The 14867-nt window shown below is 47.1% G+C and overlaps 1 protein-coding gene and 1 long non-coding RNA gene across 2 annotated transcripts; one reads left to right on the forward strand and one right to left on the reverse strand.

Moving 5' to 3' along the window:
• Positions 1-7763: 7763 nt before the first annotated feature.
• On the forward strand, positions 7764-9260 carry LOC123079092 (uncharacterized). Its single transcript, XR_006437841.1, has 2 exons — positions 7764-8177; positions 8802-9260. It is a non-coding gene; the product is annotated as an uncharacterized lncRNA (long non-coding RNA).
• Positions 9261-11655: 2395 nt separating this feature from the next.
• Positions 11656-13400, reverse strand: LOC123079091 (3-ketoacyl-CoA synthase 6-like). Its single transcript, XM_044501767.1, has one exon. The coding sequence runs from the start codon at positions 13322-13324 to the stop codon at positions 11861-11863; it is 1464 nt and encodes a 487-aa protein (XP_044357702.1). The 5' UTR covers positions 13325-13400; the 3' UTR covers positions 11656-11860.
• Positions 13401-14867: the final 1467 nt, after the last annotated feature.

A 14867-nucleotide genomic window follows, 5' to 3' on the forward strand; every position in this document is an offset into this window, starting at 1 on the left:
TTGCCACTCCTTATTCCATAGTCCATCAAATCCTTACCCAAAACTTGAAAACTTCACAACACAAAACTCAACAGAAATCTCTTAAGCTCAGTTAGTATAAGAAAATAAATCACCACTTTTGGTACTGTTGTGAACTCATTCTTTATTTGTATTGGTGTAATATCCACTGTATTCCAACTTTTCCATGGTTCATACCCCCCCCCCCGATACTAGGCATAGATTCATCAAAATAAGTAAACAACACGCGAAAAATAAAATATGTCAAAAACAGAACAGCCTGTAGCAATCTGGATATTTCGAATACTTCTGTAACTCCAAAAATTCTAAAAAAATTAGGACGACCTAAGCAATTCGTTTATTAATATTTTGCAAAAAAGAATCAATATTTATCACGCTCCTGTGATTTTTAATAATTCTGGGACTGAGCCAAAAGTTTCTATTTTTCAGCAAGATCAAATCAACTATCACCGTGAGCTATCCCAAAGGTATTACTTGGCACAAACACTAATTAAAACACAAAACCACATCTAACCAGAGGCTAGATGAATTATTAAAAACAAAACAGAACCTAAAAAGCAAGAACAAAAATAAAGTTGGGTTGCCTCCCAACAAGCGCTATTTGTTTAACGCCCTTAGCTAGGCATAAAGCATGAATAGATCTAAGTGTTATCATCTTTGGTATGCAATCCATAAGAGAAATTATATCCACGTTCCTAGCCAAATCATCAATCTTAAGCAATTTTTCTTCAATTAAGCATTGAAATTCTTTTGCGAACTTATAAATTCTTTAACACTATTATCAAAATCAGAGGGCGTCTTATTATAATTTCCATAAGAATTGTTGGAGGAATTACCATAATTATTAGAGGAATTACTAGGAAACGCCCTAGGATTAAAATTGCCTCTATACAAGTTATTACCAAAATTGTTCCTACCAACAAAATTCTTATCTATAGATTCATTATTGTTTTCAATCAAAGTAGACAAAGTCATATCATTAGGATCAATAGGAGCACTCTTACTAGCAAATAATTTCATAAGCTCATCCATCTTTCCACTCAAAACATTAATCTCTTCAATTGCATGCACCTTTTTACTAGTGGAAGATCTTTCGGTATGCCATTGAGAATAATTAACCATAATGTTATCTAGGAGTTTAGTAGCTTCTCCTAAAGTAATTCCATAAAAGTGCCTCCCGCGGCCGAATATAAAAGATTTCTGGAAGCAAAATTCAATCCGGCATAAAAGTTTTGTATAATCATCCACAAATTCAAACCATGAGTAGGGCAATTTCGTATCATCAATTTCATCCTCTCCCAAGATTCTGCAACATGTTCATGATCAAGTTGCTTAAAATTCATAATATCATTCCTAAAGGAGGTGATCTTAGCGGGAGGAAAATACCTGGAAATAAAAGCATCTTTACACTTGTTCCATGAATCAATACTATTTTTAGGCAAAGATGAAAACCAAGTTTTAGCACGATCTCGAAGTGAGAATGGAAATAGTTTCAGTTTAACAATATCATTATCCACATCTTTTTTCTTTTGCATATCACACAAATCAACAAAATTATTAAGATGGGATGCGGTATCTTCATTGGGAAGGCCGGAAAATTGATCTTTCATAACAAGATTCAGCAAAGCGGTATTAATTTCACAAGATTCCGCATTAGCTTCGGGAGCAATCGGAGTACTTTATTATTGGTGTTGGAAAAGTCACACAATTTGGTATTATCTTGAGCCATTGTGACAAAGCAAGCAATCCAACACACGAGCACACAAAAAGCAAGCGAAGAAGACGACCGGAAGAGGGGCAAAGAAAAGGCGAATGTTTTTGAAAATCATTTTAGAAGTGGGGGAGAGGAAAACGAGAGGCAAATGGCGAATAATGCAATGCGAGGGATGAGAGTTTATGATGGGTACTTGGTATATCTCGGCTTGGCATAGATCTCCCCGGCAACGGCGCCAGAAATTCTTCCTGCTAACTCTTGAGTTTGCCTTGGTTTTTCCCTTGAAGAGGAAAGGGTGATGCAGCAAAGTAGAGTAAGTATTTCCCTCAGTTTTTGAGAACCAAGGTATCAATCCAGTAGGAGACAATGCGCAAGCCACCGAATACCTGCACAAACAAACACCAACTTGCACCCAACGCAATAAAGGGGTTGTCAATCCCTTCACAGTTATTCGCAACGTGAGATCTGATAGGGATGGATAAATAGTAAAGTAATATTTTTGGTATTTTTGGTTTATGGAATGGAAAGTAAAAGATTGCAAAGAAAGTAAATAGGAAACTGAAATTGTAGATCGAAAACTTATATGATGGAAAATAGACCCGGGGGCCATAAGTTTCACTAGAGGCTTTTCTCAAGATAGAAATTATTACGGTGGGTGAACAAATTACTGCCGAGCAACTAATAGAAAAGCGCATAATTATGACGATACCTAAGGCAATGATCATGAATATAGGCATCACGTCAGTATCAAGTAGACCGAAACGATTCTGCATCTACTACTATTACTCCACACATCGACCGACTCCTTTCTGCATCTAGAGTATTAAGTTCATAAGAACAGAGTAACGCATTAAGTAAGATGACATGATGTAGCGGGATAAACTTAAGCAATATGATGAAAACCCCATCTTGTTATCCTCGATGGCAACAATACAATACGTGTCATTTCCCCTTCTGCCACTAGGATCGAGCACCGCAAGATTGAACCCAAAGCTAAGCACTTCTCCCATTGCAAGAAAAACCAATCTAGTTGGCCAAACCAAATCGATAGTTCGAAGAGCAAAGATATCAAATCATGCATATAAGAATTCAGAGAAGATTCAAATAATATTCATAGATGAGCTGATCATAAATCCACAATTCATCGAATCTCGGCAGACACGCCGCAAAAGAGTATTACATCGAATAGATCTCCAAGAACATCGAGGAGAACTTTGTATTCAGAATCAGAGAGAGAGAGAGAGAGAGAGAACCATCTAGCTATGGACCCGTAGGTCTGTGGTAAACTACTCACGCTTCATCGAAGAGGCAATGGTGTTGATGTAGAAGCCCTCCGTGATCGAATCCCCCTCCGGCAGGACGCCGGAAAAGGCCCCTAGATGGGATCTCACGGGTACAGAAGGTTGTGGTGGTGGAAAAGTGGTTTCGTGGCTCCCCTGGAAGTTTTTGGAATATTTGAGAATATATAGGAGGAAGATCTAGGTCAGGGGGTCACCGAGGAGCCCACAAGGTTGGGGGCGCGCTCTACCCCCCTGGGCGCGTCCTCCACCCTTATGGCCGCCTCGTGGCTCTTCTGACTTGCACTCCAAGTCTCCTGGGTGTCTTCTGGTCCAAGAAAAATCATCGCGAAAGTTTTATTCCGTTTGGTATTCCTTTTCTGCGAAACTCTAAAACAAGGAAAAAAACAGGAACTGGCACTGGGCTCTAGGTTAGTAGGTTAGTCCCAAAAATCATATAAAATAGCATATTAATGCATATAAAACATCCAAAACAGATAATATAATAGCATAGAACAATCAAAAATTAGAGATACGTTAGAGACGTATCATGCTTAGGCGAAGCCCTGCGGAGATAGCTTCACCATCACCGTCACCACGTCGTCGTGCTGCTGGAACTCATCCACTACCTCGCCGTCTTGCTAGATCAAGAAGGCGGAGGACGTCATCGAGCTGAAAGTGTGCTGAACGCGGAGGTGCCGTACGTTCGGTGCTCGATCGGTTGGAATACGAAGAAGTTCGACTACATCAACCGCGTTTTCAAACGCTTCCGCTTACGGTCTACGAGGGTACGTAGACACACTCCCCTCTCTCGTTGCTATGCATCTCCATGGATAGATCTTGTCTGTGCATAGAATTTTTTTTGTTTTCCATGCAACGTTTCCAACAATGACTTGTTGCATCATCTTGCAGAACTGATCATTGAGAGCGAGCAGGAAGACTCAGTGTTTGACATTGAACCATATTATAGGCAGGGTCCTCTTGCCCAAGTTGACCACCAGCTACCGGCAACCTGGACTGCCTTACTCAACATGTGTCAGGAGATCCGAGACCCACAGGTGCATCAACAACTGCAGCACGATCCGGTGAAGCACCTATGGAGGCTTAAGGGCAATGCCTAGCTCGACGTGTGATGAAATATGAGTTTTTATTTGTTGAACTATTTGATTTGTATTGATTTGTTGAACTATTTGATTTGTACTAATTTTTGTGATGAACTATGTGATAAAAACAGCTTCTGCTGAATTTGTGCCGAAGCACGCCGAATATGGGCCAAAATTGGGCCAATTTGCGTCGAAAATGGACCGAAATCGGCGGCTGGGGGCGACCTTGGAGGGCCGGCTGGGAACCTGAGCCCCCCTCCCCCCCCCCCCCCCCACGCTGATTTTTCCGCCAGTGCGCCCACAGGCAGCACTATTTCAAACCCTTGGGGGCCGAACGGCTGAAGATGCTCTAAGTGGTCGGCCTTTGTTGTCAATTTCATGTGCTCTACTTATAAGGGCGTCTCTTGTTACTAAACAGTCTCCTTAATGCAGTCACATGTAATTCTTTTGTGTGCTCTTGAGAAGCTTACGATCAGTGTTGAAAAAAAAATTGACTAGTGAAGACCTCCTTCACTTGTTTTTTTTTCTTTTTGACAAGGAACACTATGCGTTTCATTAACTAGTGGTCGCGGCAATATCGCCGGCCACAACACCAGATACATCTAGGGGGAGATCAGACAGCCACAAACGTTGGCCATTGATCATTGCCCTTGAACCATAACCAGCTAACAAGTGCGCTGGTACATTACATTGGCGAGGACAAGCATCTACCTTGTATTCTATGAATCTCATTTGCAACTGGAATTTAGCTTCACGGAAAAGAGTACCAAGAGGAGCACGGTCCCAGGTGTCTGAACACAGTGCTAGCTTCAATGATCGGCAGTCGGTGGTGAACAAGACACGCCTCATGCCTCCTTCACTAGTTTGATGTGTTAGTCGTGTTTCTAGGGGAAAAGATGGCCTGGCGTCTCTTGTTACTGTTACTGAACAATACTCCTAAACAGTACTCTCTTCAATGCAATCACACACAATTCTCTTGTGTGTTCTTGGAAAAAATGGCCGGTCAACATTTCACTCCATTAAATTCGTGCAATCAAACGTACTGCAACAGTCGGTCTTGTAGATGCAACTCCAAGTGCATACGCTCCTAAAACTTCCGTACTGAATGTTCCATAGCAAGTAGTATCACGCATATCAACTAGACAATTTTGTTAGGTGTCATACCACTAAATAAAAAAAGAAAATGTTTGATATGTGTTATGCATGTTAATGAATGAAGTTGTCTAAAATACTAAGCTATGATACTATCTGCTACGGTATTACATGCATGATACTTCCTCGGTTCACAAATATAAGATGTCTTGGATATTTTAATATGGACTACATATAGAATGGAATGAGTGAACAAACAGACTAAAACATGTCTACATATATCCAGTTTAGAAGATTTTTTTAAAACATCTTATATTTATGAAGGTGGGAGTACATGATACTCCTCAGTACGAGCACGAGCACAAGCAACTTGTTTACGGTCGCTTCATGTCATTTCATGTCGGATGGAAATACGGAGGGGCACGCAGGTGGAGCAAGCACCTCCCTATCCCTACCGGCTGTTCGATTGCCTCGTGATCCGTAAAGTGGTTAGATCCCACACAAGTACATAGTAAGTTTGAAGTTCTAATTTTTTAAACTTACAAGATTTTGTCGGTCGCTGTATCAAGTTACAAGAGTTGAAACTTAATAAAATTGAAAACCTCGTCAAAACATATTTGAAACGGGTCTTATTTTGAAAGGTCTCGTCACGAGAAACATGAATATGAAGACATATCTTAATTTGGACTTTTTATTTAAAGATATAAAAAAATTAAAAATCAGGAACCGAAAGAAAAAGCACCTGCTAGCACCTACGTGCCACAAATCCTCTCCCTCATCACCGGGCCATGAGTAGGTAACATTCTTAAAGTGCAATGGGGACATAATTAAGGACCTTACAGTTTGGAAAGCCCACTTGCCCGTGGATCCATCCCATCGTTCTTTTTAATGCGGAACATTGCCGATCGACTCCATTGCCTAGACGAGCTACTACCGAACACGCCAGCAATCGTAAAAAGAGCGGTGGGTGAGTGCTCATTTTTGTAAACCATAACATGGACACGTTCTACTCTTTTCGCCGTGGCCAAACGATGGTTCTACGTGTTCCGTTTCAAAACCAAGCAAAGTAATAATTCATGGGGCGATCGGGCACGCGCGTGACCCAATGGGACGAGAGCTCCATTGTCCCAACTTGCGCGATGAGGCGGCCGGGGTCAGGACCAGTGGGGCAACATCAACACTTGCAAGGATGGTCGGATCGACCGCGCTAGCTCGATCGAGATCCCAACTCGCCGCCCTAGCTAGCTGCAAGCATTCATGCGTGTGTGCATGTTTGACTGTTCCCCCACGTCCGTCTGTTCGCTATAGCGCTCTCCACCACTCTGGATCCGGCATGGCCGCGGGATCGTACGTTAATTGCACCGTGGATACTACCTGCACCCGTCCACTAGGGATTTATATCATATGCAGACCCGATCTAAAGACTTGCCTACCTAGTGTGCTGTTCATGCATGCATGTGATGGGCCGCTTTATTATTTTGGATCTAGAAGGTGGCACCATTTCTCCGATAGATTGTTCCTCTCCTTTCTCCCTCTCTTGTTTGTCAAACTTTCTTCTCCTCCGTTTTTTGATGGAACACAAGAAATATGATCGCCTCCTTATTTTCATATAAATTGGACTTAGTGAGCCATCTTACGTCTAATAGCCATACAGCGCGACGTACACGGGGCAGTGAGAGCATATGTGGGTCGTCCGTGAAAAGCTATATCGCACAAAAAGACATCCCTTTCAATCCATGCTACTCTTCATCGGTGTTTTGTTAGGGTTTGCGTCCTGTTCAAGAAGACGAAACGGCGGCGGTTCCCTGAAGATAGAATAAGGTTCTCCTCATCTAGGCCCCGTCCCTATGGTGTGACTAGCATCACCGGTGGACGTGTGGAGGTGTGTCTCCCGCCGATCTGTCCTTGGTGGATTTGCTCGAACCTGGTCGTTGTTCGTCTACGTTCATGTGTTTTCAGGTTGGATCCTTCCGATCTATGTTACTCTTCATCGGCGGCGGTGTTGTTGTTCGCTGTGCTGGTCCTATGTGGCCTTAGCATGATGACTTTCCGACTGTCTACTACAACAAGTTTTGCCGTGCTCCGGCAAGGGAGGATCAATGACGGCGGCGCGTCTTCGACTCACTTCAGTCCTTATAGTCGTCGCTAGGTGGTCTACAGATCTAGATGTATTTTTTATTTATTTTTTATACTGCCATGACTGAAGATGAATAGATCGAAAGTTTCTCGCACAAAAAAAAAAGTTTTGCCCGGCTCCGGCGAGGGAGGAACGATGACGACGGCATGCCTACGGCTCTATTCGGTACACTGTATTGCCATGATTAAAAAGGAGTAGATCAGAAGTTTTCGCGTAAATTTAAAACATCCCTTCGAACCTAAAAAGATATACTCTCAAATTGATTATATTTTTCTCTCAAAAACGAATAGCTCAGCCTCTACAACATTGCAACATAGGATGCACACAACCAACACTCTATTAAATAAGTGTAGTACAGTCTGTACGAGTACATATCTGGTGATACGGCTCACAATCTGCTCCGATGCTCCGAGACAGTATGGTTCGTTGGATCTGAACTCTAGGGACAGATTGACTAGCCTCACTTCCTTCTAGCAAAAATATACGGAAGACACCTTGGTTATTCTGCAATTAGGGACAGGTCCCTTCATTCCGTCTTCTCCTGGATTCGATTGCTTCTCAGCGCCCCGTAAAAAACAGTTTTCCCCATCGCCGACGACCACCATGGATGATTTTCGATCGCCACCGGCCGCCGGCAGCCGCAGCTTATTCCTGATCTGCTTTTGTTAGCCTCAATCCTGCATAGACTATTAGACCACCGTGCGCGTGCTGAATTGTACTAGCTCGGATCAGATCAGGCCACGTCGCCGGAAACGGGGAGCAGAGAAGAATCTCTCCCCGCCGCTGCTGGAACCGACCACGTCGCCGGAAACGGGGATCCTACGCAACGAAGGCTGGTAAGCGGCTGATCCTCTCTACAATTCAGCACAATATTGATTAAAAACGGGGACCAGATTTGGCATCATCCTAGCAGATTACTGTTTTTATCCCTTGCATCCTACTTGCGTTGTTCAAAATTAAATGATATCACATTAAACAGTGTCTTCAAGAATGACCATGTTATTTCTATCTTTATTGGCACTCATAATAAAATCAAAAGTTCCATTACAGATATTTTTGAGCAAACAACAAGGGCAGCAGAGTGATATTATGTTTTGTGCCAATGACGGTTGATTAGAGGTTTTCTAAATGTATATCTTGCGATACAAGTAATAGAAGTTATTAGTAAGCTAAAGCCAATCAAAAGCTGGAGCAGTCACACACGAAAATAATGTCAGCAGTCCCAATCGCCAAAAGCTCATGCCATGACGAACCGAAGTGCTAGTATATATTAAGGCCTATGTTAATTCCAAGACAAAGATGACAGTGTCTCAGACCACCCATTTTTGTGAAGGTATATGTTGTTGTTCCTTCAGTAAGAAGTTTCACGAGATGATGCACAACTTTGCAACTACATTGTTTTGCTAGGGATGTATTTGCTTTTCAGGTAACCAGGTCATAATAATTTCGACATGTTTCAGGATGCAGGATAAACCATTGCTTATGCAGTCTACTCTTTGGGGAAGCATGATGTTTGAACCGATGGCGTGCTTCCTTGTAGCATCTGGAAAAATCCATTTGGGTGTGGAAGGTGTTGGCTTCACAGACGATGTGCAAAACAACCAGATGGCTGGCTGCGATTCTGGAGCACAAACACGATCCTTTTGGTATTGTAGTTGTGAGATCAAGGAAAATCATCTGTATTTGCAGTTGACAAGAGTAATGTAATATTAGAGGCAACATGTGCCTTTCAGGTATAGGAGTACCCATGTTTAGTTCAGCAAACAGGAGCTCGAGTTGCTGTTACATATATGTGCGATTCTATGGACAACCTTGTGTTGTGTTTTATCAATCTGGTATGTATGTATGTTGTTAGCTTTACTAGACAACATGCTTCCTAAAGGTGTTACTACTACTGTGAAATTTTTTTGTTTTGCAAAGTCTTGTTCCTTAACCCTGAGTTGAATGAAATCAGGATGATTTGTTTTGATTGTAGAGATTTTATTTGCTTCGTTTAAAATCTGTTCATTCTTGGTCTTGATATGCAGTCATGTATGTGGCAAACCGTGGTTCAGACAACAATTTTCAGTTCATAAACCTAATTTTGTGAAGACCTACTGCTTTCAGGGGGCAAGAAGCAAAATGTTCCAGGGGCATATGTAAAAGGGTTAATGAATTGATCCTAGCCTTACACTCAGATCTAATGCACCAAGTGGTTCTGGAGCAGCGTAGCATACCAGGGGCCGGAGCACTGGATATTTTCCTCAGTCTGTATTGTGTTAAAAAAAAGTGCAGTACAACAATGCTGTAAGCAGCGCATGCACGCCGAGCGAGTTTTCAAACAAACGTGTACTGTCTTCGCCGACACTCGTTGCCCCATACTTGAACAGTTGAAGCCAGTGTTATCCTGCTCACTGCTGGAAAACAGGACCAAATGCAAAACCTTAAGAGCATCTCCAGCCGTTGAGCCTCCCAGAAGGCATTTTTTCGCCTCCTGAAGGGCTGCCGGCGGATTTTTTTCCTGGGAACGAGAAAATGTCCACTTGTTGGCCCCCCACGCACTTATCCACTCGTCACCGCACGCCTTCGCCTCGCCTGCCGATCGCCGCCTCCGCCCTCGGCCCTCCTACTCGTCGCCCTCGCCACGGCGTTGCTCGCCGCCGCGGACAGCAGCGTGGAATCCATCCCCTTTGCCGGAGATCAGGCACTCCGCCCTGGGCCGCGGCAGGAGCAGGACCAGCGCGGCCCTTGTGTGCAGCGAGCTTGAGCGCGACGGCGAGCGGCGAGACGACGGAGCTGCTGGCCGCGGGCGGGAGGAGGCGCTGCAGCAGCGCGGCGGCGCGGAGCAGGGGAGGGTGCCCCGGCGGGGCGGGCGACGAGGGGAGCCGGTGATTGACCAATATCTCGCGCGCGCCGCCTCGAGGAGCTCGTCTACCGCCGCCTGGGGCTCCAGATCTCCATCTCCTCCCCCGACGGCGCCTGGTGCGGTGGAGACGGGAAACGGAGAGCTGCGGCTGCGGTGCCGGGACGGAGAGCTGCGACGGGAGCTGCGGGAGCGAGAAGGCGGCCTCCTCCGGCGGGTGGAGAGGGGGCGGGGGCAGGAAGGAGGGGTCGAAGGGCTCGGGCTCCGGTTGTACAGCACCGACGTCGGCTCCGGCGACTTGCTGCCGTGGACGCCGACAATACGCGCTCTTCGGCCAGGGCGAGGGAGCGCGGCGGCCAGCAACGAGACGGCGGCGAGGAGGCGAGCGCGGCGCAGCGCGGCTTCGTGCGGAGAGAGAGAGGAGATTGATTTTTTCTGCATGCAAGTGATGGGCTAGCAAAAAAGGAGGAGAGAAGGAGGAGAGAGAGGCTGACTGGTGGGGTATCTGCATGCATAAAGTATCGCCGGGCGTCCCAAGTGCCCCCGGGAGCCTGGGTTTTGGTTGCGGTCGCCGGCGCCGTTTTTGCCCAAATCCGGCAAAAAACGTGGTCGTGGGGGCCTAACTGGGAGCATTTTTTGCTGCCGGCGTAAAAAGAGTGCTTGGGGGGCCTTCCTGGGATGGGTGGAGATGCTCTAACCATATATCCACAGTTCCACACACGTGTGCACAAACATATTTAAAAAAAATATTTGCAAAAAATAACAATTATTTTAGGCCAACTCCACCGCTAGACCCCAAACGGATGCATGTCCGCGTCCATTTGGGTAGCGAAAAGGGTGGACGTCCGGGGGGCGGACGGTCGACCGACGCATCTGCGTCCAATGCACAAAAGAGGCCCCCAACCCCAACTGGTCTGTCCCGGACGCGCCGCTCGCCCCGCCTCGCCACGGCTCGCGCCGGCCCGTCTCGCCGCAGCTCGCCCCACCTCGCTGTGCTACCCGCTCCGCCCGCGGCGACGAGATGCGGTGACGGCGCGTGGACGAGAGGAACCAGAGTGGGCGCGCGGAAGCAGAGCGGGCGCGCGCGCGGGAGCAGAGCGAGCGTGCGCGGCGGGCGGCGGCGGGCTCGCGGGGCGGCGACACGAGCGCGGGGCGAGCGGGCGTGCATGTTGGACAGGGGTAGTAGGGAGGCAGCGGCTGATTTGTGGGCCAGTTAGCGGACGCAGCGGACGAGAGGAACCAGCGCCAGCGTCCGTGCATGTCCAATTTGCCCCATTTCTTGCTCCAATTTGCTCCAGGTTTAGGGTTGGGCCGGATAAAAACGGACGTCTGCGGACGACTTATCCGTTTGGGTCTGCCTGTTGAGTGCACTTTTTGCCCCAAATAGACATTTGCGGACGATTGGGTCCTGCGGTGGAGTTGGCCTTAGTATCTTGGAATTACAAAGTTGCAGTCGGTGAGCCGTGTACACGTACAGAACGGACTTCAATTTTGTGGGATTCAATCAATAATTAATACAAATACATCAAATCAACATCATTGGCCTGTACTTTTAGCCTACTAGTACTAAGTAAGGTATGAAGCTAGGATTCTTCCTTAAACCCTTCCCCATGCGGCATGATCCAAATCTAGGCAGGTATACAATGCACGTAATTAAGTACAGCAGAGAGCTCCCCCTCACATGTCCTTGTCGATTTCGGGCAGCTGCACGGGGTAGCGGGCGACGCACTCGGCCCACGGCCCGTCGGCGTCGCCGGCCGGCTTGACGCACTCCCACGAGACACTGTTGCAGTCGAACCCGGCACCGAAGGAGATCATCCACACCCTGTCGTCCTTCTTCATCCGGCCCTTGGCTTCCAGGTACGCTAGCTCGTACAGGACCGAGCTGCTGGACGTGTTGCCGAACCTGTGCAGCGTCATCCGCGACGCCTCCACGTCGTCGTCGGAGAGGCCGAGGCCGTCCTGCACCTCGTCGATCACTCCACGCCCGCCCGCGTGAATGCAGATGTGCTCGAACGCAGTGCGGAAGTCCGGGCGATACAGCCTCACCTTGGCGCGCCCTCTGAGGAGCCTCCGTTTGAGCAGGGACAGCGCGACGAGGAGCTGCTCCGTGGCCGGCAGGACGAGGGGCCCGAAAGCCGCGATGTTGTTCTTGAGCGCGTAGCCGGCGGTGGTGGCGAGGTCCTTGGAGAGGCGGATGCCGGTGTTCCCCTTGTCGTCCTCCTCCTGGAACACGCAACGGTAGTCGGCGTCCCGTGCGGCGGTGACGGTGCGCACCACACGACGGAGACGAAACCGCGCCTCACTCGGGGAGTTGGAGAGGATCATGGCCGCGGCGCCCATGCGAAAGAGGCAGTTGGGCAGCAGCATCGCACGCTCCGTGCCGACGTAGTACTGCGACGAGAGGATCTCCGTGGACACTATCAGCACGCGCGTGCCTGCCGGCGCCACCTGGAGGATTTTCCTGGCGAGGCCGACCGAGACGAGCCCAGCGCTGCACCCCATCCCCGACAGGTTCATGATCTTCACGTCGGAGCGGAGCTTGTACTTGTTGACGACCATGTCGGCAAACACCGGAACCGGCGTGAAGATGCTGCAGTTGACGATGAGCACGTCGATGTCGGCTGGCTTGATCGCGGCCGTCTTGGCGAACACGTCGTCGACGGCGGCGAAGATGACCAGCTCGGCCTCGTCCCGGGACGCCTTGAGGCTGCGGTCCGGGGGCATGTAGTGGTACGCGTCCGGCACGCATGTCTCCTCGCCGAGCCCGGAGCGCTCGAGCAGCCGCATCGCGAAGGCGACGCTCTCCTCGTCGACGAGGTACGGCATGAGGTGCGCATGCTCCAGACACGTGGCGAACGGCGTGCGGTAGCAGGGCTTGGGCCGGAAGCAGCCGTACTCCACGAGGTACACATCCCGCAGCCGCCGCATGCGCCGCATCTTCTCCAGGGCCGCCGCCAGGATCACCGCCATGAAGACGTAGACACGCGGCAAGGCGAGCATCTGCTCTAGGATCTCTTCGAGGCGAACGGGCCACGCCTTCCCAACCACGGCGGCAGCGACGGCCACCGCAAAGACCCCCAAGAAGTTGTCCACGACAAGTCGGCTCACCATCATGATGACGTGAGGTGACGAGCCCATCGCGTGTATGTGCTCTTACTCGTAGTAGGACACTAGGACTAAAACTGAACAAATGTGATGTGAGCGTGGAGAGGCCGTGGTGGGGTTTAAAAGGCGCGCGAGACGTGGGCATTTCCGGAAGCGAGGACAATTTCTATGGGTAGAAGTGTACGACTAAAATGGGGCCGGAGCAGCGGCGCAACCGGCAACTGCCAGCGAGTAGTTTAAATGCGTTGCCCAACACAGAAAAGAAAAAGAACCGGCCGGCCGTCACACAGGTCCACTTTTCTCCGAGTGACTTGCAATTTCAGGATTTACATTACATCGTCAGCTGCTTCTGCTTCCTATACGGGCTGGCTACGACGATGGTCACTAAAGAGCATCATTGTCATTCATGCATGATTGTCTCTACTAATTCACTTAAGCTATATGTAAGTCCTGAATTTTAAATTTGGGCCAGTCAATTTTTCGGCCGATGATTCTTACTCTAAGATTCGTGCTGTTTTCTTTTCTCGGCTGTTCTTTGAGCTGGGTTGGGCTATTTTTTTGACTGACTTGGTCAATCGAGTTGCTATTGGGCTGAAGCCCATTACCTGTACCCTCCAGCACATCCCTCTTTCCCTTTGTTTTTTCTCTGTTTTTCAGTTTTTATGTGTTTGTCCTGTTATTTTTTTATTTACTTTATTAGTGAAGGAAATATTCCCTAGAGGCAATAATAAAGTTGTTATTTATATTTCCTTATATCATAATAAATGTCTATTATTCATGCTAGAATTGTATTAACCGGAAACTTAGTACATGTGTGAATACATAGACAAACACAGTGTCACTAGTATGCCTCTACTTGACTAGCTCGTTGATCAAAGATGGTTGAGTTTCCTAGCCATAAACATGAGTTGTCATTTGATTAACGGGATCACATCATTAGAGAATGATGTGATTGACTTGACCCATTCCGTTAGCTTAGCATTTGATCGTTTAGTATATTGCTATTGCTTTCTTCATGACTTACTAGTAGAGTGCCCGTGCGTTGCCACGGGCTCTTGAAAAAGTTTGCAAGAGTTACATGTTAAATTTCACACATACAAACAATATAACAGAAACATAATTATTTAATAACTGAAGTCCATTTTTGTAATGTAAATTGATAACATAAAGAAAAATTAACGACATGTCCATGTAACAAACTGAGCGATGTTCCAACTAAACATCTATTACAAAACTATTCATATCTACATGATGCGCTTAAGAAATTCTTTCACAATATCCGGTAAGTTTCCTTTAGCTTCATTCCCACGATGGTTTAGCAAGTATAATAAAAACTGCTTCCTCAGTTCATACCCATCCTGCACAAACGCATACATGTAGTTAGTATGAAGGAGAAGCCCAAGGTCTTAAAACATGTAACGGACAATACTCACCGCGCAAATCGGCTTGACCAAATCTTCACCGTTGAACCAGAGCATAAAATGAAAAACAAAATAGCCAGACAAATTCCTGCAAAACTTTAAATTAACAATGTAAATAATATAGTGATAACAAAAGTAAATGTTTTTGTTATGAA

Source organism: Triticum aestivum, chromosome 3D, assembly GCF_018294505.1.
Source record: "Triticum aestivum cultivar Chinese Spring chromosome 3D, IWGSC CS RefSeq v2.1, whole genome shotgun sequence".
Classification (NCBI taxonomy): domain Eukaryota; kingdom Viridiplantae; phylum Streptophyta; class Magnoliopsida; order Poales; family Poaceae; genus Triticum; species Triticum aestivum.

What these genes read in the sequence shown, in the direction of transcription:
- LOC123079091 (XM_044501767.1), bottom strand. Translation starts at nt 13,324, where the DNA reads ATGGGCTCGTCACCTCACGTCATCATGATGGTGAGCCGACTTGTCGTG.